The 24,472-nt window shown below is 38.2% G+C and overlaps 1 protein-coding gene across 2 annotated transcripts in view; it reads left to right on the top strand.

Annotated features, from left to right (window-relative positions):
- The first annotated feature begins 12,255 nt into the window (after positions 1-12,255).
- The window catches only part of LOC132165330 (zinc finger CCCH domain-containing protein 38), a 13,196-nt gene continuing 979 nt past the window's right edge, over positions 12,256-24,472 (top strand). Inside the window, exons 1-4 of one of the 2 annotated variants that reach the window (XR_009438486.1) lie at positions 12,256-12,424; positions 18,896-19,381; positions 19,729-22,030; positions 23,724-23,816. Coding sequence is in view for 1 of the 2 variants with exons in the window: in XM_059575849.1 (XP_059431832.1) it covers positions 18,948-19,381; positions 19,729-22,030; positions 23,724-23,753 (2,766 nt within the window). In the remaining variant the exon portion in view is untranslated. Of the gene's footprint in view, positions 12,425-18,895; positions 19,382-19,728; positions 22,031-23,723; positions 24,024-24,472 lie in introns of those variants that run through there. The other variant, XM_059575849.1, reaches the window with a different exon arrangement.

Here is a 24,472-nt window from a genome sequence, read left to right as displayed (position 1 = left end):
ATTTGCGTGAAGTTGGGATACTATGGTTTATTTGTCATTGATACAGTGGAAAGGAGTGGAGTGTTGGCGCTTCTATGGCAAGAAGAATGTGGAATTACTACTCTGAATTTCTCAAGTAGGCATATCAATGCAGAAGTCAGCCCACAAAACAGTGATAGTCAATGGTTTTTTATTGGTTTTTATGGGCACCCCGAAGTGATGAAGATGCATGACTTGGGCCCTGCTCAAACATCTAAAATACTTTGCCCTGGGACCTTGGCTATGCGTGGGAGACTTTAATGAGACTGTTGCCCAATTTGAAAAATGGGGAGCATCGTTAAGGAGGACAAGCCAAATGGAGAAATTCCAAGAAGCCATTAAAGAATGTCAACTCACTAATATTGGGTATACTGGTTCATGTTTTAAATGGAATAACGGTAGGGAGGATACAAGCTTCACGAAGGAGAGGCTAGACCGAGGCTTGGCTAACCATGGGTGGTGCTCCATGTTCTGGGAACAGGAGGTTCGTGTGCTAGCGGCGCGAACATCTTACCACAAGCCTCTTCTAGTGTAGTTTGGGACATCCTCGGCAGGTCGTAATACCAAGCGGTGGGGTTTCCATTTTGAGGCTAGTTGGACTATGGAACAAGATTTCCAAGAAGTGGTGAAATAGGCATGGGTGGAGGAAAGTAGTGCATTATAGGGGCTGGGGTACAAGCTGGACCAATGCCGTCATGCTCTGTAGAGATAAAACAGGGACAAACTTAAGCAAGGGGAGGTTTCTATAAAAGAACTAATAGCACGGCTTGAAGAATTACAAAGGCAGGAAACCCATAATCAGCTAGAGGAAATCATGGGCATCAAAAGTTAGATCGAACTCATTCTAGAACAAGAAGATTTAAAGTGGTAGTAGCAGGCTAAGCAAACATGGTATCAAAAAGGGGATCGTAACACCCCTTACTTTCATGCTTGGGTGTCCCAACGAAGAAGGAACAATAGGATTGGTGGTATTAAGGATGAATTGGGCAGGGAGTGGACTAACATGGAGGACATACACACATCATTCATCCAATACTATCAACAATTGTTCACATCAGGAGGTGCAAATGATCTAAATGCTTGCTTATCTGGAGTGGAGGTATGGGTGTCCCATGAAATGAATACACGGCTATTGGCTAACTTCACAGTAGCTGAAGTGGAGGTAGCATTAGGACAAATGCACCCACTAAAATCCCCTAGTCCTGACGGTTTTGCAACCTACTTCTACCAAAGCTCGTGGCCTATTGTGGGACAAGAGGTATGTACAACAATGCTTGATTTCCATAATTGTAGAATTTTTGACCCTATCATTAATAATACCTTTGTAGCTCTTATTCCGAAAAAGAAAAACCCTTCATGTGTAACTAATTTTCGACCGATTAGTTTTTGTAACATAATTTACAAGCTGAGTACTAAGTTCTAGCAAATCGGTTGAAATTGGTGCTGCCCCAAATAATCTCCCCCACCCAAAGTGCTTTTATTCCGGGGAGGTAGATCGTTGATAACTTATTGGTGGCTTATGAGGCATTACACACCATGAATGGTCGATTGCGGTGAAAAGAGGGCTATATGGCGCTCAAGTTGGACGAGTGACCTTTCCTGGAAGAGATGATGAAGCGACTTGGGTTTGAGGGCAGATGGATCCAATTGATCATGACTTGAGTCAAAACCATTTCATACTCCATTTTCATCAATGGACAACCCTATGACCGGATCATTCCATCTAGAGGAATACGGCAAGGTGACCCTTTGTCACCTTACCTGTTCTTAATTTGCGCAGATGGGTTGAGCACTTTGCTTCGTTGGGCCGAATTGAACAATGATTTATAAGGGCTTCCAATTACATGGGGAGGTACCAAACTTAACCATCTCCTTTCTGCAAATTATAGTCTACTATTTTGTAGGGCTAAGCTTTTTGAATGGAATAAAATTCAAGAGGTCTTGAAGGTATATGAAAGGGCTTCGGGGCTAAAGATAAATCGAGACAAGACCCTTATTTTCTTTAATAAGAATACAAAGGTGAGCACACGGGACCAAATCCTTGATGTATCGAGTGTGAGTTCTACAACGTGCTATGAGAAATATCTAGGGCTTCTGGCTCTTGTTGGGAGATCCCGAACTCGCTCTTTCCAAAATATTCAAAGTCGGGTTTAGGATAGACTCAATGGGTGGAAGGAGAGATTTCTTTCTCAAGCGGGGAAGGAGGTGCTTTTGAAGGCCGTGATTCAAGCCATACCTACCTACACAATGAGCGTATTCCAAATGCCAAAGGTTTTATGTAAAAAGATTAATTCTTTGATGGCAAAATTTTGGTGGGGGCATAAGGAGAACCTCTCTCGGATTACTTGGATGAGTTGGAAAAAATTGAGTTTGCCTTAGGATAAAGGGGGTATGGGGTACTGGGATTTGGAGGCTTTCAACCAAGCTTTACTTGCAAAGCAGGGTTGGAGAATTCTGAAGAATCCTAACTCACTAGTGGCAACTATAATATTTCCCCGGGGGCTCTGTTTTGGACTCGACATTGGGAAATAAGCCATCATATGCTTGGAGAAGTATTTGGAACTCCTTGAAGCTCCTTAAAGAGGGATTGATCTGGAGGGTGGGAGAAGGACAATTGATCAACATTTAGGGAGACCGTTGGCTTCCGCATCCACACACGTATTCTATACAATCTCCAACACAATTGATACACAGGGAGGAAAAAGTCAGTGCTTTCATTGATCCTCATACTAAATGGTGGAACCATGCCTTTCTACACGACCTTTTCTCTGAAGAGGAGATAACTAGAATATGCAACCTAGTTCCTAATCCAGGTGGGCAATCGGATCAACTGGTTTGGGTAGGTACAAAAAATGAAATCTATTTAGTCCGAAGTGCAAACTATCTATACAAATCCCTAGAGGAGAGGAAAAAGGGCAAAGCTCTGATGCTAATGTAGTAATTGGGTTTTGGAGGAAAGTCTGGCGTGTTAGAGGGCCATCGGTGGTGAAATTATTTCTATGGAAGGCATGTAGCAACACGTTGGCAACTAGAGAAAATCTATATAGACGTAACATTACTCAGAATCCTCTGTGTCCTATCTGTGAGCTAGAGCCCGAAACTTTGGGGCATATTTTGAGAAGGTGTGGCTCAACTAGGGATGTCTGGCTAGAAATTTCCAAGAAACTACCAAAGAGCTCTATTGAGGATGAAGCCTTTGCGGGAATTTTTGACAAAGTATATGATACAATGGATACAGAGGAGGTGCAGCTCTTTGCCACTGTTGCCCGTCAATTATAGCTTAGGAGGAATGCATTTGTTTTTGGGGGACCATTGATAGTGCCAGCTGAGGTGATCCACAGGGCAAAGGAGCAAATGTTGGCATTTGACAGGGCAGAAGCTGGAAGATGAAAAGGTTAGTTAACATGGAAAAACCATGCAAACACTAAATGGTAGAAACCTACCTGAAGGATTTCTCTAGCTAAATTGGGATGCCTCCCTAGATGGGGCTCAGAGATGAATGGGGTTGGGAATAGTTGTAAGAAACCGTGAAGGTATTGTGCTGGCTTCACTATGTGCGACTAGGAAGCTAGTTTCGGATTCTGGGACTGCGGAGGCACTAGCTATGTGGCAAGCGGCAGAGCTTACACAACGGCTGGGTGTGAGGCAAGTTGTTCTAGAAGGGGATGTGCTGGAGGTCATCAATATTTTTAAACTGGAAGGGGCTTGGTTGGGCAGTTACGGTCATGTTATACAAGATGCTAAGCATATTTTGGGGCATTGTCAAGAATAAAGGGTTAACCATGTCTATCGTGAAGGAGTAAACTTGACTAAGAAGACAAGGCTAATTGAATAGTGTGTACTCCACATCGGATGGGAGACCCTCTTGAAGGCGGGATCCAACCATCGATATTCCTTCGCAGTTTGAGAAAATGAGGTAATCTTGCCCTTCGATCGCCCGAAGATCCCGATGACTCATACAAGGCAAATACCAACCAAAGAGGCAATCTCAATTGTCTGTTGAGGACCGTGCCACTTAGTTAGTGCTGGAATACGGACTCCATTGTACAAATCAATCTAAAGAAGCCATAAAGCTACTACATATACTCCTGCTAGCTTTTAATGCCTAAAGAAAGGACTCCCCTATCCGAGGGCACGCAGGTCATTTATAGCTTCCCTGGCTTTCTTTCAAGCGGGAAGCGGGCACTTCCCTATCTTCGAAAACTCCCCATCTCGTATTCATTATATTGATTGGTCAGACTTCCATTTCTCCTTGGCCTATGTTGAATAGGACTAGCAGAAAAGCGTGACAGCTGTGGGTATTGTCCGTGAACTTTGGTTTCATTCCTTCCTCAGCACAAGCGCTAAGCGATAATAATTCCTCTTTGTTATATGTCTGCTAATAGGATTTACGGTCTGGTGGATCTATATGCCAGACGTAATAACCTTAAGACCTGTGGACTGCCTTAATCATCACTGGGTTCAGAGCGCCCGAGAAAGAGTTGTCGAAAAAGTATGTTCATATCAAGACATAGGCGATGCATGTGTTTGCGAGAATAAGATCCATCAAAAGGTTGCACAGGAGGTACTGAACATTGAAACGAACGCTTTCGACCCGCTTCATTTGAATAAGGGAAGAGGAAAAACACTAGAAGTGTTGTTGGTTTCTTTTATTGCATTAGGGCTCATTAGTGATCAGGCTTTCGAAAAGGCTTGCGGCATAGAGCTGAGGTAGGGTAGCTTGCTGAATGGAGATAGATTTTGAGTTGTACCGTGAGAAGTTTTTAGTTCTCGTGTGTAGTTCGAAAGACTTAACCTATAAATATACCAACCTCAGTTCAGCAAGCAAGAAGAACCTAACGGAGCTTTTTATAATATTGAATAAAAGTTCTCATATGGATTTCATCTGCTGTCCACTGTTAGTTCTTGAGAGGAGGCTTTGCTTACCTATATACGTTCCCATCTAACTAACGAAATGTATTGTTTCTCCTCTGTTCTGAGATAGAGGTTCTATAAGGTCTTCGTTGTTCCTACACCGCAAAGAGAAGCAAGGAATTATTATCGCTTAGTGCTTGTGCTAAGGAATGAGATTGCAATTTAGTTTAGCTTGAACTAATGAGTGAGCCATCCTTGCGTCTAATGCTTCCAAGCTTGACTTCCTTTACTTGCCTGCTAGCTCTCTAAGGTTTCTTTCTTTCTTTAATGGAAGTTCCTAAGGGTGGTCGAAGACTATGGAATGCCTTATAACCTATTAGATGTAGCCATCTCTTTCCCGCCTTTCTAGTAGCTAGCCTTTCCTATTCTAGTAGTTCTCTTTCTCCTATTTGAGTAGCCCTCTTTCTTTAGGACACGATTTTTTATGGACTGATGATTTTACCTTATGCATTTAGGAACTTGTACTTACTGAGCAAGGCTCGAGTTAATCAATGAATTCTACCACTTTTCTTTAAAAAAAAAAAAAAAAAAAACACTCATGAGATGGTGACAAATCATTTGGAAAGCAAATTTTGGAAAGTACAACATTTCTCTTTTATGTCGACATTGAACACTTGAACGTTTGAAAACGCATCATTTTACTTAAAAGAAACCCATCGTTTTAAATTTTTATGTTGTGGTTCTCACACTATTAAATGCATGGGAATTTATTATTTTAGTAAAACTTTAAGGCAAACGGATATTTGAAATAGAGAGGAACTGTTTGGTTACTTTTGAGAGGCAAAATTGTCCACCAAAAGTGAAATTACAATTTTGCCTCTTAAATTTCAACCAACCGGTTCCTCCCCATTTCATTTGAAATATAGAGGATCCCATTTCAAATTTAAGTTGGTGTTTATTCATGGAAACCAAAACGAGCCACCAGTTTGGTCAAATAAACGCATCATTTTAATTCTCGTCAGACGCAACGTTTTGGACATAAAAATTAAAAGAAATTTTGAACTCGCCTTCTTAGTTACGCTTTAACCCTAAATCTCTAAAACAGTGAAACCGAAAAAGAGCAACAAAGACTTCACATACTGATTCTTGGTCTACTTGGAAAATTTTTACCAATAATTTCGATGACCCCTAATGAATGGTTGAGGGTGAATAACTAAGGCATCCGAGCAACTTTTACTGGGGGTAAAAAAAATTTTTAGGTGTTGAGGTGGCATTTGACCCCCTTTGATCCCCTCCCTTCGCACATGCCCATGGCGATGAACTAGGGCGAATAAAACTGTTATCTAGTAATTCCTACAACTAGATTTTCAACTCCTTCAGTTCTGTCAATTCCATCTTGTATGGTATCTTCGATATAGGACCAGTACTCAAAATACATTATATTACGAATTTAAGCTCTCTCTTAGGTAACAATGTAGAATAGTCTATTGAGAAGACATTTGGAAAGTCTCGCACAATCGAGATTTCTTGCAAACCCTTCTCCTTCTTCTCTGCAGGTTTGGTGATGAATGCCAAAAACACCTAATCTCCATTCATAATAAGTTTCTTGGCCCAAACGAATGATGCGGTAAGAGGTAGGGATTTTACTTGTGAACCCACAAAAGTGACTTCCACTTCTCCCTAAGGCTTAAGTGTCACTTGCTTCCGAGTGTAATCGATACTAGTGTCACGCTTCACTAACCAATCAATTCCTAGAATGACGTCGTAATTGTGCATAGTGAACATTACTAAGTTTGCTGGAAGAATACCACAAATGCACACATGGACTCCGCAAACTACTTATAAGACGTTTGACTCCGAGGATCTCTTTCTTTCCACTCGGGCTCATCCTTACCACCTCTAAAGTCCCTTTTCTTTTTCTGAGTCAGCTTGGCATATCTATTTTTATACTTAAAGAACTTTTAGGCTACCAAGGCAAGTTCCTCATCAAAAATTTTTCTATGAGTTCTAAGGGCAAGGGTTTGGGTTTTCTTAGGTTGGGGCAAAGAAAACTCATAAGTATGAAGAGAGCCAATTAGTTCTTTTATTCTTATAGTTTTTAGGTCTTTACTCTCTTCAATAGCAATAACTTTGATTCTGAATCTTTCAGGGAGAGATCTCATAATTTTTTTAATCAACTTAGTGTCGAAAACTTTCTTTCATAGGTTGATCATGGAATTACGAATCACACTAAATTTAGCATAAAACTCATTAAATGTCTCATCCTCTAGCATCCTGGTTCCCTCAAACTGAGAAACTAATATTTGAAATTTTGAAGATTTAACAAGTCATGTACCTTCATATGTAATTTCTAGGATTTCCCATGCTGCTTTAGCACTATCACAATCAGATATTCTGGAGAATTCGTCTTATGATATTGCCAGGAAAATTGCATTCATAGCTCTATCATTCCCAGAACGAGTTTGTTTTTCAAGAGTAGACCATTCAACTATCGACTTATTTGCTGATTTCCATCTAGATTTGATGACAGACCAAACGTCTATAGGTTTTAGGAAAAATCTCATGCAGGATTTCCAATAGCCATAACTAGATCCATCAAAAGAAAGAACAAAATTAAGAGTTTGAGACATCTTATGAGGAGTCTAAGATAACACTTAGGAAATTAATCCTTTATAGAGTGAATCTGCTCTGATATCAATTGAAAATACATAATAAGACTCCAAAATACACCTAGAGGGGGGGTGAATAGGTGAATAGGTGTTTAACAAAAATTAATACGAAATTAAAAATAAGAAGCATGCAAGAATCAATCACCAAAATGTGTAAAGCAGTAAGCCACGGGGACATATATATTTTGGTGACGAAGAGAAAACCTTTTAGAAAACACTCTAAAAGTAAAACCTCTATGGTGCAGCCAAACCTAGGAAATCACTAAAGGAAAATCCATATTACAGACACAAGGATACTTATAACCCTTTGCAACTCCTAGGCTTTGTAAGATCAACAGGCTTCCCGCTTGTCTCCTAGCTCGACAATCTTCTTGAAGTGATTCTCCTTTATCGGATCCTCTGATACTTCTTATCGTTGACGAACAAATTAGCTTCTCAAACACTTAACACTCGAAAGAGAAAACATTTTTGAAGCTTTGAATACTGCTAATCCTCTCTTAGCTTAATATGGAATTTTGCCTCTCAGTTGCTTGAAAAAATGGTGGTCTATAAAGTCCTATATATAGGCACTTGAGAATTAGGTTTCCTTGTTGAAGTAGAAAACCTTATTATGGAAAATCCGTAGTAGCGTTTGGACGGCAGACGGTCTCGTTCGAACGGAACTAGGGTTTTATAGAAATTTAAGCTGAAGTTGGAAAACCCTAATTCGCAACAAGCAACTTTCATTCGGCGAAATTGATACCCGTTTGGACAGGGCTAGGTTAAACTTCTTCTCTAACATTTCTTGTTCGAACCCACAACGAATGGCCTTGCGAATGAAGCTCTCTAGATTTACCAAGTGCAACTCCCATCCAGATGGCCCTGCGAACACCCAGCAAACGAAGTGCTCGGGTTTTACTATGGAACACATCATGTTTGGACGGTCCAGTGAACGGAGCTTCAACCGAGAAGAAATTACACTTTTGGACACTAAATTAGCCAACTAAAAACTAACAATTTTTGAGAAATTTTAAATGTTCGAATTTTATTTCTAGAATTCAGGGTGTTACAATTAATTCTATCTTTTACTTCCTTTTCAAATCTTTCTGTTTACCAACCTTTTGTGCTCCTAATAATAAACAATATCACCTCTAAGTAACCACCTTACCAAGTCACATATATTAGTGACATAGCACACATACGAATTAAGCACGTCATACCTACCACGTTCGTTTCCTTCTTCACTATCACTATTACACCCACTATTCCTCCCATTGCAAACACACTTTCTAAAGTCTAACTTAATCTTTAAAATTTTCATGTGTCATTTAGCATGTGAGAAACACGCGCCTTTTTTTTTGTTTTTTTGTTTTTTTTCTCTTCTTTCTTCTTTTCTTTCTTTCTTTTATTATTAATGTAATTAAGAAAAGAATTTAACTTCTATCGGAACATGGTGTAAACCAAGTCCTTTACATCCACAAATATTAACCCACCACTTCAACTTGGAATACCAAAACACATTGGGAGTAAATACATGATCACATATATTCTGAGAACCAAATCTAAAACCTAAAAAGACATCCTCTGCCATTTTTCCACTGTGTCAATGCTCTTGCACATGGAGAGAATTTGGAAAATACATATGGTTTTTGAATATTTGAACATCATAACCCCGTGACACAAAAATGGTCCATGAAAGCCATGTATCATAGCATATTGTTTGTTGTAAAATTCTCTGGAAATCAACATTTGCAGCTTCAAATAGACGTTCTATAGAATCTTACCGATTTAATAGTAAATTTTTTTTTTTTTTTGGCTGGGAAAGCCAAATTTTTTCTCTCTAGAAAAACCTTTTCCACCTCCTTGTGAGGGCTTTCCACCTCCTTTGTGAGGGCTTTCCACCTCCTTGTGAGGGCTTTTAGGGGAGGAGGATTGGTTCTTTTCCTTTCCTCCTCCCCTCTTTCTTCTTTTCTTCCTCTGTTCTCCTTCCCGCTGTTGATCTTTGTAGTGTTTTTTTGTTGTTTTCGTTCAGTCCAGATGTGCCGGCATCCTCCCTTTCCAGCTCTCAGCGGCCGCAGCTCCGCCAACGTCACCGGGTCTGTTGAAGGTTTTAGATCTCGTTTTTTCAAAACTAGATCTACTATTTTCTACCAGGCTTTTGGCACCACGCGCCTCTCCACTGTGGCCTCCGGCATCCCATCTTTCAAACGCCGTATGCCACTCGCCGCTCCGATCACCACGCGCCGGAGCGTGGTCCACACTTACTGGCGCGTGTGTTCCACGCGCCGGTCAGCGTGTACCACCTTCTGTTTTCCGGCCGTGGCTGCTGCTTTCCGGTTGTTTTTTTGTGTTTTTGTAATTTCTTTTGTATTTCTATTGTTTTTTGTTTTGGGTTATTGTCTCCCTGTTTTTTCATGGTCAGATCTAAACGTGGAGGCTTTTGTAACTAATTTGGTGTTGGTACCTCTCTCTGCATCAGTCCCTCCTTCGGACTTCAACAGTGCATATTCGACTTCAGCCTCTTTTCGGTGGTTGATGTTGTTACCTAGTGGGGGTTCAGATAGGTTCGCCTTAATCTGGACCCCTTTTGCTTCTGTAACCGCTTTGTGCGGCCCTTTGAGAGGACCGGGACACTTGTTTGTCCCATTTCCTACGCTTTGTTATTATTTCTGCACTGTTGTTGGTTGTTTTGGGTTTGTTGTTGGGGAGCCCATCCCACTTTTAGTTTCAGGATTGCCCATTCTCTCTTCCTTTCGGATCAGGAATGGGATAGATCCTCCCTTGTAACCCTTTTCTCTAATCAATTAAAAAAAAAAAAAAAAAAATAGACGTTCTATAGCTTTAGTAGTTGTCATGTTTAGGAAGATTGGGCTTATATGATCCAAACATATTACCCTGATTATGCGATTATGTTTCAAATAACAATCACGTCTTTGTAGGTGTTGCATCTCTTGAGTGGGGCTTCGGTGGTCAGTGGCGAAATGGAGATGGTGGTATATAGAGGAGGAACATACTGAATAATTTCAGATTTGGTGTTGTTCTTTGTCGATGGTTTTTGATTAGGTTTTCTCTTTAGAGAATATGTGTAATTGGGTGTTTTCCTCCCAATATGCTTTGGTGTTCTAAGCCGACGTGGTGAGCTATTATTAGTGGGTGTAAAGGACTTAGTTTATACCAAGTCTCGATAAAAGTTAAAATTATTAAAAAAAAAAAACATGTTTATCTCGCATATTCAAAAAACACATGATACTTTTAAAGATTAGATTGAAGAAAATTATTTCAATCCAATTTAGAGGAAATTTATATCCATTTTTAAAACAATTAAAGGTCTTAGTCCAGACCAAGCTCGTTCATAAGAAAATTGGTCCATGCCATGTGTGCAAATGGATTCGTGTCCAATGTCTTTCCTTGTAATGTGGGTTTATGTCCATTTGGCTAAACAATGTGTATCAAAATTACATCTCTCCTAATATGGCCAATTTGCCAGCTCTGCAGCAAATCAAGCACCCTACGTGTGTCCTCCACTAACGGTCCATATTTATTCCAATTCCGTTGTGTGGATTTCATCGCATTCACTACTTGGAACGCATCACTTTCCACAATAATATTATGTAGTTCCAAATCTCTACCGAATTCTGTTGCATGGAAAACAACCAAGGCCTCAGCCACAACCGGTTCTAAGTTTCCCATTAGTCAAACTTCTTTCTACAATCACGCATCCCTCAAAATCCCTCACAACAACTTCTATCCTCCTGCACACATTGACTATGTTTATTGTCGCATCCCAGTTCACTTTATAAACATCTCTTAGAGGAGCTTTCCATCTTCTTTGAACCCCACCCTAGTCATAAACAACTAGTCACTCTCCTTTGCATTTGCTTTCTTGTATTCGTCAAATGACTTAATTGCTCCCGGGACCGCACAATAAGATTAGGATGAAGAAGCTTCCCTCCAAGAACTTCATTGTTTCTTCTAAACTATATTTTCCTTGTGATCCCCACAAATAGTTTAAATTCAATCATATTGCACTTATTGTACCTATCTTCCACAACCTGTAGGAAATCGGATCCACAACAAATGCCTTTTCATTTTATTTTATTATTATTATTATTTTGATTTTTATTTATTTTATTATTATTATTATTATTATTATTATTTCGATTACGAAATAGATTAAATATTCAAAATTTATTTTTCCTAAAAAAATCAAAATTATTCATAAGTTATTAAATTAATTTATTCATTTTTGTATAAATTAAATATATAATAGTTTATATATTTTTATAAATCCAAATAAATATTAGTTTAATTTATTTTAAAAATTTTATGTCATTTTATTATTTTTATGTATCTAAGTCAAAATTGCATTTTATTTTATTTTTCGACATGTCCACACAAGGGAATGAAGAAAAAATTCGAATTAGTGACCTCTACTTTATGAGACGTGGTTCATAGTCGATTGAGCTATCCCTTAGGAACTGCTTTTTATTTTTTGATAGGCCATTTTATCATCTTCAAAAAGGATCTAGTTGGAGTTATATTTTTTCAATTTGGGTTTTGAATATGTTAAGTGATAAATAAAAGCTCTTAACGTCAAAATTTACATTAAAAAGAAAAAAGAAAAAAGAAAGGGAATTATATGTGGCCCAAGAAAAAGCGAAAAAGAAAGGCAAAAAGGTCCAAAAAAGGGGTGGCCCGCAAAAAAAAATCAGCAGGAGGAAAAATCTAAGCAAGATTATTTGGTAACCTAGGTTTGTCTCGGAATATCTCACCCAGACTGCTCTCAAGCTCTCTCTGTCCAAGGGGGCTCGAGCATGCCACACTCGGATTCTCCCTTTGTTCGCTCGCGCGGGCTTCATTCACTTGCACATCAGATTCTCGGAGCTCTCTCTCTCTGATTCTTTGTGAGTCCTCTGTTCGCACTCTCACTTGTTCGATCTTGCAATGTATTTGTGCACATTTTCTTTGTTTCTAGGGTTTTATTCGTTGCTTTTTCTATCTGATTGTTGATTTTGATCTGAATTCATATAGCTATAAGGTTCTCGAACTTCAAACTTTGGGCTTTTAGGGTTTTAGTTTTTGGTATTTGTGCCGGGAATTTGTAAGTGTGGTTTGAACTCTGTCTTTGTGCAATTTGGATTCATTAGTTTGTTGAATGATGCTTTATCATAGGAAACCCTTTATTGGGCTTTAGGGTTTTACCTGGAACTGTCACAAATATAAATAAAGAATTGAATTCCGAAGTCAAAAATATGATTTTTTTTCCCGATATTGCGAGTGAATCGAGAATAACGTGTGCTACAAGATGCATTTTTTTTTTCTTCTGATACCCAGATATGCTTGTTTAGTAGCGGTTGTTCTTTACAGTTTTGTTAGCTTTGTTATGTAAATTTTTTTTAAAGGATTGTGAATGGGATTGGGAGCAATGTTAGATAAATAATTCTTGAAGATTGCTGCAAAACTTGTCTGTTAGTTTGGAAGTGTTTCTCTACGCATCTATTTGCTTTATATGCAATTAACTCATAGAATTATGATGTTATGGCGATGTTCCATGGGTTAGATGGCATCTCTGCCCTGATAAACAAAGTGGTGGATGGTGAAGTTATCGGTTCAATCCTGTATGGATTTGTGAGTAGAAGTAGATGGTTTTCAAATATTGATAAAATAATTGCAGTTGTTAGAATATGGAAAATTCTAATAACAGTAAGTATACTAGTGAAATCTTTGATTGAGTCTTAAATCTCACCTTTGTGCTCAGGTGGATTGCTTAAACACCAAAAGACTGGGTACCAGGATAGGCAGTCTCATCTGTGCTTTAGTTCTGTGCCTCTAAATAAGAGTCCATCTAGCTGAGTGCTAATATCACATATAATTTTTATGCAGTATTTTCACGGGTTCATTGCATGGAGGGATTACCAAGTGCATTCGAAAGAATTGATACAATGATATTTGCAGTGATATTTATCCTTCCAGAAGTGAAACATGGGATATTTGCACATATTAATGGATCTTTGTCATGTTGTATTAGTGGAGATTGCTCCAAAAGCTTTTGAGATAGCTTCATAAAACCTTGGTTCAAAAACTGGGAAAAGAATACATCGACCTTCAGAGTAACTCTTATTGAAGTTTTTGATGCTCAAAGTACATCAATGCTGTGACGGAGATAAAAAGCTTGGAACAAAATACATACTAAAGTCTAGCAGACTTTTATCCTTTAAGAGCGATTATTTGTTGATTGAAAGCAAGATTTGTGCCTATATGTACATTAAATATCAAGAGAACAGAGTATATATGAGAATTTTGGGACATCTAATAATATCTGTGTAGAACATGCTACAACTTTTCGGAGATGAAAGTTTTCCATGATTGGGAGTGAAGCTTCTTTCTACTAGGAGAAATGTATTTGAGCTTGTGAAGTAATGCATTGTTGAGTGTGCTGAATGCTAAATGATATTATCTTCATTGCTTTTCTGTTGAAGTAATCTGGCATGAGAAATGAGACTCTCTAATGCTATTCAAACTTGAAAGACTAATAAGTGTAAAACCAAATGCTATATCAAAAATTCAGATGTTGCTGCTTGGTAGCATTGCTGAGAAATTGGATCATTGGGAGTTTTAGGAGATATTTTGATACATCACCAAGATATTGAAGATTTTCTATTGCGCTGGTTTTGTGAGGAAAAAGTGAGGCTTGATGCTTAATATGTGGCATTTAAGTTATTTTCTCTTCTTTAATAATGAAGTACAACCCATGTACCAATAGTTGTTATTATCATTGAAACTTATGATTTCTCTCGGTCTTTGAGTGTATTTTACTGGTTTTTTAAAAATTAAAGTAATGGTACTTTGCGGAGTTGTCATTTCTTAAATTCATAGGAATGGGATATGTGAATATCAATTTATTTACTTGCCCACCATCCCCAAAAGGAAAAATTCAATTTAATCAAGTCTTGTATGTGCTTGCCTATGGTTGCTAAGAGGTGGTAGGCCTCGAAGGTTTTGAGTTGATCTTCTGAAATATTTCTTTTTATGTTTAAACAAAGTTTCTAGGTTTAAATAGGTTTCATGTGCTGCTTTCAAAGTTTATACCATTCCTGTGGTGTTTCCAAGCTTTTTTTAGTTTGGGCTGACTACAATCACATGCTGAAAAAATATTCTCTTCCTTGCATTTGAAAGTACTAACTAATTATCAAGTGGGTAGATAGTGGGGTTGTCTAACTCATTGCAAAAAGAGGGTACTTTAGAGAATCCTCTAGTTTGTCAACCTCAAGTTGTTTGCTTGTATTAACAAGCGATGATTTACTGAAATAAAATGTATGATCAAATAATGCATACATGATTGCACGATTAGGCAAGATGTGTTTCAAAATGTTTGATCAAATAATGTGTGCATGATTGCATGCTTAGGCAAGACTTGTTTTCTAAAATTGGGTCAAGTAAATCAATTGTGCCTTTTCCAGCTTTTGGCAGAAAAAATAAAAACTATTGCAAGAATCCCATTTGTCAGTAAGTTGGAGACAAAAGTCAAGGGTTCTTTGGCTAAAAGAAGGTGATAAATGTACAGAGATTTTTTCATTGGGTGGCCAACTTGAATAGGAGGAACTACTCAATCGAATCGTTGTCAGTAAAGAGCTCAGTTTCTTCCAACCAACTTGTTATCAGGGAACATATTGTTCAGTTGTATGAGACTGTTTTTTTCCCCCAGCTAGCGGCCTAAGTTGGATGGCCTTGCTTTTGACTCTATAGATGAGGAGGAGGCCTCTTGGGAGGATCCATTTGAAAATAGTGAGTTCCTAGAGGTGGTGAAAGATATGAACGGTGATAAGGCTCTAAGTCATGATGGTTTTTCTATGGCTTTTTTCCAAGTTTGTTGGGATGTGATCAAGGTAGACATTATAGGGGTGTTCCATGACTTTCATGCTAGTAGTAAGTTTGAAAAAAGCCTTAGTGCCACGTTTGTCACTCCCATTCCGAAGTATTTGAGGCTATTGATCTTAAGGACTTTTGGCCTATTAGTCTTGTGAGTGGTGTTTAAAAGATTATTGCCAAAGTCTGTATCAACAGGTTGAGAAGGTAGTGGAGAAGATTACTTTGAAGCCCCATAATGCCTTTGTTAAAGGTAGGCAGATCCTTGTGAGTTCTTATCATATTTGTTGAAGAGGTGTGGATTTGGGGAGAAATGACGCTCTTGGATAGCGCATTTTTTCTCTCCAGTGTGCTTCTCTATTTTGGTGAATGGTGATGAGTCCAATTTTTTCAGTAGCTCCCGCAGTTTGAGAGAAGGAGATCCTTTGTTTTCTTTTTTGTTTGTTATTGCCATGGAGGACTTAAGTAAAGTGCTTTATGCAATTGTTGATGGATGCTTTATCTCAAGCTTTATTGTTGGGTTTAGGCACTTTGGTGTTGTTAATATATCGCACTTGTTTGCAAACGTCACTTTGGCTTTTTGTGGTGCCAATCCTGATCACCTTTGATCTATGTGCTTTTTCGTATGTTTTGAAGCTCTCTTTGGTTTGAAGGTTAACCTAGCTAAGTTAGAGTTGGTTCGTTTGGGTAATGTTGATAATGTGGGGTTTCTCCTTTTCCTTTGAAGTATCTTGGTCTTTCGTTGGGGGCCTTCTACAAGGCCAAGTTTATTTGGGACGATGTTGTTGAATAGATAGAGCGTCAGTTGACTAGTTGGAAATGATGTATTTATTTATGGGTGACATGGTTACCCTTATTAAGAGCACCATTTTCAATTTACCTATGTACTTACATGTCTCTTTTTATTTTTTATTTTTTCCCTTCCTGCTGGTGTTGCAAACCACATAGAGAAGATCCATTGAGACTTCTTATGGGATGGGATAGGTAAAGAGTTCAAATTTCACCTGATTAACTGGTCTAAGGTTTGCTCATGATCTCTAAGGGAGGGTGGGGATTTGGAATTTGAGAATGTTCAATTGTGCTCTTTTAAGGAAATTGTTTTGGCGCTATGTACATGAGAGAGGGGTATGGTAGAGAATTGTTGTGGATGCTAAATATAGTAGTTCATGGGGTGGATGGTGTTCTATTGAACCTTCTGGACTGTTTGGGGTGGGATTATGGAAGAATATCAAGAAGAGATGGATGATGTTTTCCAGTCATACCAGATTTGAAATGGGAGATAACTCCAATATTAGATTTTGGCACGATGCGTGGTGTGGGGAGAAGGCCCTTAAGGAAGTTTTTTCGTACTTATTTAGTATCGCTTGTGTGAAGGATGCTTTAGTAGCAGATCATTTGGAGTTTTCTAGTGGTTCCCCTTAGTAACATAAGTTTCATTCGAGTGGTTCTCAAGCGGGAGGTGGATGTCTTTGCATCGTTCTTTAATTTGTTATATTCCAGTAGAGTAAGACGAAAAGACGAAGACAAGCTTTGGTGGGTCTCATAAAAAAGGGGTGTTCATTGTTAGATTCTTCTATAATGTCTTTGTTTGTAATGATGTCGTTCATTTTCCTTGGAATAATATTTGACGGACCAAGGTTCCTTTGAGAGTGACTTTTTTTGCTTGGTCGGTGGCCTTAAGGAAGATCTTTACCATAAATAATCTTACAACAAGATTTTACAGTTTTTTAAATACTTATCAAAAAAAAAAAAAAAAAAAAAAATCTTAGGAAGCGGCATGTTATTATGGTCAATAGATGTTGTATGAAGAGGAAAGGGGAGTCATGGATCATATTCTACTCCTTAGTTAGGTTGTTTGTGCCTTATGGAATGCTTTTATCAGTTGCTTTGGGTTGTCGTGGGTTATGCCTAATCAAGTAGTAAATTTATTCGCTTCTTGTTGGATGGGTGGTAGTACTCAGAGTTCTATGGTATGAAAGATAATGCCTTCTTGTCTTTTGTGGTGCCTTTGGAGGGAAAAGAATGATTGAATCTTTGAGGACGGCTAGAGGATGTTGGAGGAGCTTAAGCCCTTTTTTTATTCTCTTTATATTTGGATACTGCGTTTGTAACTCTATTGGAGATTAGCATTCATGATTGCCAAATTCTTTTTTCTTCTTCTTCTAGTTAGGTGTTTCTTTTGTATACTTTTATACTTAAGTTGTACTTTCACTTTTAATGATATTTCGAATACTTATATATTTCAATCACTTATATATATATATATATATGACTCCTGGTTTGGTCCATGTTATATATAGATAAGTCCGAATCAGAGTTAAAATCTGCGACATAAGAATCCTCACATTTAAAACCGGGTGGATACATGCAAGTGATGGTTACGTCTTTAGGAGATTCAACATGGACACATGCACACACACAAAAACATACATGCGCAGCTATTTATATGTATGTATGCCAAGTTGAAAATTCAGCCTCTTTAAGAAAGTTATTGTTGTGTCATATGCCTAGGGTTCTATTATATGTAATTGCGGAATCTTTTCTTTTATAAGTAATTTCGGATGTTGGGAGTGTGACATATGAATTTTTGAATACATTATTAAAAAAAAAAATAATAATGAACGTGCATCAAGCATCAGATTTTGACATATAAACCTTTCTCCTAGATAGGAAGTTGAGCATGTGGCTTTGGGGAAGAATATTTTGGACATTTTTTTGAAGTGCCACAATATTAAAAAAATAATGTGGATTTGAAAATCTTTTATTCCCATCCCTTCACTAGGATTGTAGAGGATCCTAAAATAGTTGGATGTTCAGGCTCGGTTTGGATGTTCCTGGATAAATTTAAGCTTGTCATGACCTGAGATGTATAGATTAACCAACTGAAATTTGTGACTTACAATATCAACTATCATCTATGAGTTAATATATCAACTATCAACTATGAGTTAGGTGGCTTCTCTTGTATATTTCCTGGATGCCATAATCTTTTAATGATATTTCGATTATTTATTAAAAAAAAGAATTACGATATCATTGGTTTGAAGCCAATAATATTGTACATTGGAAAAAATATCGATTTTTAACCAATAATGTCTGAGCAAAAATTGCCGTAAGATATTTGGTCTGTGAGGTGGGATGGAAGGTGACCAATATTTATGTCGGTTAGATCTAATCTATGAAACACCGTTTATTCCTTGAATTATGTGTCAAATCTCTTTTAAATAATCCTTGGACAGTCTTTTAGATTAACTGGATTAATAATTTGGATTAGCTAAGCTTTTAATTTTAGTTTTTCTATTTATTTCCTTTGATTTTTATTTGGACTCAATCAAGTTAGTGCATGATGTACGACTTGTTTCCTCAATAATTTGTGAGGGGGAAAATAATAACTGCTGAAGATTTCAAATTAACACTACAGCAGACTTCGAGAAGAAAATAAAGTGAAAAAGTGGAGAGGGGTTTTATGTCATCGAGATTGATTTATCTGTTTTTATCCTTGCCTCCAGATTATACCTAACTCAACTAAAAGAAGGTGGCAAGGCATTTTGCTCGAGAGAAATGAGTGGCAGTGGCAGAAAACGTAGTTCTAAGTGGGATTTGAGAGAAGAGCGTCACTTTGAACCCAAAAATGTAGCAGATGATTGTTGGCCTGGAAAAGCAGGTATCTCTTTTCATGATAAAGAATTAGAACCTGGATGGCTCTCTCCAGAAGTTGCTGGTAGTAATAATTCAAAGTTATATGATCTGGAGGCGAATGATTTGCTAAAGTCGAAGCGTGATTTGGGATTGGCATCTGGAGAACCTTTGCCAAGAAGCAGAGGTTCACTTAAGGATAATAGCTTCAATAAAGGCCGCAGCAGAAATTGGGAACCCACTGTGGCATGGGAGGATGGAGATGGAAGTTACAGCACAAAAATGTCTCCTGGCCTTGATGAATGGAGACAGCAAAGTCGTAGTCACTCCCCTAAAAATGGTTGGACCAGGTCACTCAGGTTTGATTCTCCACTCCTTTTGGTTTCCCTCCTTTTATCTTACAGTTGATTCTCCAATTATCATGCCCATTTTGGAAAATTGTCCAACTTTTGTAAGTTTTGTGGACTTCTGTCTCTAAGCTTATTATTAGTGCTACTTCATATATATGATGCATCAATTACTATCATCCATATATTAAATTTTCCTAACGTATGAGTGTATGATTCCATAATTACACTGAATCATGTATCAAATATGTGTATAATTCTGTATTTGGAACACAGCAGTATGTCCTTCCTCCTAGTGAGGAGCCAAATGCAGTTGGTTTCTTAATTTGTCTTGCCTTATCTATGAATATGATGTACAGGGGTCGGAGTAGAAGTAGCAGGAGCCGGAGCAGGAGTAGAAGCCCTATTCGAGGCATTAGGCGGGAATCAGGATTCCATGAGAGAAGTAGAAGCAGAGGAGCATCAACTCAATTATGTAAAGATTTTCTCGCTGGGAGATGCAGGAGAGGCAATCATTGCCAGTTTCTTCACCAGGGTAATCAACATTATGAGGATAGCAGGGAAAGTAGACACAGTAAAGATGGAGATTCAAAATATTCCTCTCCACGTGATACTAGGGACTATACATCAAGGGTAGGAAGATCTACTACATATTGTACCGAGTTTATGAGAGGAAAGTGTTGGAGGGGGGCATCTTGCAGGTATGCCCATGATGGTTCTTCTGATGGTTTCAGTAAAGGGTCTGGAAATGATGTCATTAGAGAAAGGGAAAGTCATAGGAATAGAGATATATCTTTTGAGCGCGGTGGTGAGCCTGAACACCGCAGGGGTCGTGATGTTCCTTGTAAATTCTTTGCTGTGGGAAATTGTCGTAATGGGAAATATTGCCGGTTTTCTCATCATGGTCAGGCAGGTGTAAGTCCTGATGGAAGGTCACGAGACGATAGGTTGGGGCTGCGTCACAATTCAGATGATGTGGATCGGTCATGGGATGGACCAAAATGGAGTGAATGGGGTGATCCAGTTAGTGTCTCAGATGCTACAAGAAGTGGGGACAATAATGAAAAATTGGGTACCCCAGAACCAAGGTTCAGTGCTTGGTCCATGGATGATACTAGATGGGGCCATGGTTTGGACAAAGAGAAGAAAACTGGTGGCGATCCCACAGTTGGTCATAAAGCAGGTGTGAGCAATGAGAAGGCCGGGAACCCGTGGATGGAAGAAAATGCTGGTGTTAGCATGGGTGTTTCTGAATCAAGAGGTGCTGAGAAATGGCTCGGTGATATGGACATGTCACCTGATTGGAATTATAGCGTACAGTCTGCGAACCCCGTTGTGAAACAAGAGCATGGTCACGCTACACAGGCTTCACAATCTCTTGGTCCGTATGATACATCTTCAGTGACTCGGGGACAGGATATAACTCAAGAGGCGTCAGTTCGGATGCATGATGCGCTACCAATAATAAATGAAAAATCTTATTTCCAACATAACCACAATTTGATGGAGAATGGTGCTATTGTATTGTCACGTGATGATAAAAATGCAGTTGAAAAACCTGTTGGTTCGTGCATTGATCTAAATTTTTCTGCCAATATCACGCCAGGACAATTCTTTGACCAAAACGGCCGGAGTTTGAGCTCCTTACCTCTTTCAAATATAAGTTCTGTTGGACAAAATCAAGTGGCAACACCCACTGCCCCTTCAAGAGGAGGAACTATTAAATATCAGCAAAATGTGGCATTTTCTCCAGAGGGAAAATCACTCATCAAACCAGACATTGTGGATGTCAGTACATCACAATTAAATCCTGGAATTCCTCCTAGTCAGAGCGTGGTAAGTGGCGATCAGCTCACCCATTTTACCAAACTAAGAACCTCTCTGGCTCAGTTACTTGGAGATGGACAACAGATTCCACAACTTTATGCTTCTCTAAACTCCCGTAATTCATTGGATATTCCTTCCTTTGCCAAGTCTGAAGCTTCTGTTCAGCCAGTTTTGGCATCATTCATTCAGCCAGATCCAGCCATTGGATCCCAGCAGTATGATCCTATATGTGATAGCATAGAGTCTAAGAAGCCTGACAGTAGTAAGAATCATTTAGGCTTTCCACCAACTCCAACTGGGCAGAAAAGTTCTCTAGATGGAAAATCAGAAATGCCATTTAAAAACATGTCCCCATCATCTTTTCCTGGTGGACAAAATGGCAGTGATTTTCATAGGACTGGCATTTCAGAAGAACCAAATCACAAGAGCCATCAGACAAATCAGCTGGAGACAGGTGCAATCGGTGAGGTTGTTATGGAAAATAATGGATTTGGGGCTGAGGAAAGCAAGAAAGCACGAGAGGGGAGCCAAAATGCCGAAGAGGATGGTCCTTTGGAGAATGCTGATGGAGATGCTGGAGTGGATGAGGGCAAGAAAAGCAAAGATGTGAAAGGTATTCGTGCATTTAAATTTGCACTTGTGGAGTTTGTTAAGGAACTACTAAAACCCACATGGAAGGAAGGCCAAATCAGCAAAGATGCTTACAAGACTATAGTGAAGAAGGTAGTCGACAAAGTGACCAGTACCATGCAAGCTGCTAATATCCCTCAGACAGAAGAGAAAATTGACCATTATTTGTCATCTTCAAAACCAAAACTTACCAAATTAGTGCAGGTGAGTGGTGGTTCATTTATTAATTTCAGATATGTGAATGTGGTGACAACTCTAGAAATTGTTTTCTTTCTTTCCAGTTCTTTTTATCCTCTAGTTTCTTTAAAGCTTTTGTACCACCTAATTCCTAGTTTTTAGGGAAAATTATACTTAACCTTCCCAAAACTGATATTCCTTTTGTAAAGACGACTCCATATTATCATTTGTGATACTTGATCCCTTCAAACTCTCATTTTTGTTACAATTTGCACAATCTGCTAGATTTTGGCATTAAAATGGACGGAAAGTTGCTTAAGTGACTGATCTGTGCAATTTTTTTCTTACTTGGAGCTACTTAAGTTGTTCTTCTGTCACCTCTATCTGTTTTTGTTTGATTTTTTTTGACAAAGGATAGTTGGGTATTTCAAGTCAAAATTGTGCACATGTATGTCACTTGGGAAAATTTCTGTCCATTTTATTGCCAAAATCTATCAGACGGTGTAAATTTCAACTAAATGATTGTTTAAAGGAGCTAAATGTGAGCAATTGACATTTGGAGGCATCTTTGCAAAAGAGGTGTTAGTTTGGGGAGGTTTAGTGTAATTTCCCCAACTTTTTAATATCCTTATTTAGTGGACAAGGGTTGCATTATCTTATGAAAATTTACTATTGTTGTTTCATTCAATGCTTGTCCCTAATAAATAGGATGCAACCTGGTTCAAGTTGGATCGGGTTGTAACGTTTTTAGACGTGGCCACTCAACTTTCTAAATTGAACTGCCAAATGAAACCAGACCTACAAAGAATTATGTTGGTTCAATTTAGGACTGGTCTAGGTTCTCTTCCCATGCCTGGTTAAAAATTTCCTATCTGAAAACAATTTATAATAGGAATTTGCTTTTCTTATCCATTTTTGTATGTTTAGTCCATCTACTCACAAATTGAATCATACAGCCAAGATCTCAATAATGTTTCAAATTCGACTTACAGCTTCAAAATCACAAATATCCATTTAAATTTCCATTCTTTTTGCAGGGACCCAGATAGCAAAAGATCAAAATAAAATAAAATGAAACAAAATGAAGTGAAAATTAAGATAGAGGAAAAGAGCAATAATTTAGGGCAACCAAATTAAAGCTAGGAGCCAATTTAAAGTTAGTAGCTTCCTTATCTTTTTGCTTTAATTGATATTCTTGGCAACCAAGTTGGACATTAGAAACTTTGATGTTGCGATGGTCTTTTGGATCAAATGATATGTCCTCCCCACGAAGGAGATGGTAGAGGGTAGGATTAACCCCTGTGCATGTGTTAGATGTGTTTACCTATCAAAAGAAATCAGAAGCTCTGATGTTATGCCTGATTGCTTTTGTTTCCATAGTAATTGAAATTATGAAAAGAAACTTCTTGCATCCCATAGGAAGAAAACCTTTAATAGTAAAGAAAATGTACGTATTCACTTTGCTTTTAGGTTTCTTTATGGGAACTCAAACCTAACATAACGTGGTTGTAACCTTTGACTTCTTGGCTGAGTAAATCCTTTCTTCCCGTCTTATCTTCTAGTTCATACTATGGGCCTGCTAACTAGATTGACTTTCCATAATTATGTTTTGAAATAGGACATTTTTTCCCCCAACTTAGATTATGTCAAACGGGTAGTTTTTACTTGGGGTGTAATTTTGCTCGGTATCTTCTGTTAACTTTGTTTCCTTTTGCTGCAGGCATACGTGGAAAAAACTCAGAAGAGCTAAATGAAACATAATTAGAACTTCAGTGTTTCTTTTGTTTAGTTTCTCTCCTCCGACATACAGCAGGTGGTTATGATATTGCTTGTGTATTTATGCTTCTGCAGCCTCTGGAAATATTGATCTTTGTTTCCTTTACATTGATGTGATTTAGTTGTTGCTAACACGGTTTAGCTAACCTTTCAACTCATGCATGTAAATATAGCAGTGTCTTTTGTTTGTTAACTTCTGTTTGTCTGTTTCACTATGTGATTTTGGGAATTTTATTGCTGATAATCATCAATTCTCCAGTATAAAACCTTGGACATGTACAATATGTGGTTTGCATTGTGAAGTTAGCGTTGGGTTTGTCCTCAAAGCATGTGTATCTTTTGGCTAAGGTCTTGCTGTATTTGTAGGGTAAGTGGGTGGCTTAAGGCTGGTCTAACTTCCTGGAATTCATTTTCTTGCTTCTTCTATTGCATGCATATTTTACTTGTATATTACCTCTGTTTTTCCGCCTTTAGTTTTGAGCATACTAGCAAGGAGGCTTGGTTACTTTTCTAGCCAGAATGGAGGAACAAAGCAAGGGAAAAGAGAGCTTAATTTGGGTTTTCTCTATACTATGAACCTAAGGGAAAAGAGAGCTTAATTTGGGTTTTCTCTATACTATGAACCTTTCAGGCAGTGAATGTTTCATTGGTCCCAATATCCCTATTGCAACAGTATTATATATATATATATAT

Source organism: Corylus avellana, chromosome ca11 (genome assembly GCF_901000735.1).
Source record: "Corylus avellana chromosome ca11, CavTom2PMs-1.0".
NCBI classification, from domain to species: domain Eukaryota; kingdom Viridiplantae; phylum Streptophyta; class Magnoliopsida; order Fagales; family Betulaceae; genus Corylus; species Corylus avellana.
Note: the sequence above shows the minus strand (reverse complement) of the source record. Positions and strands in the feature narration are given on the sequence as shown.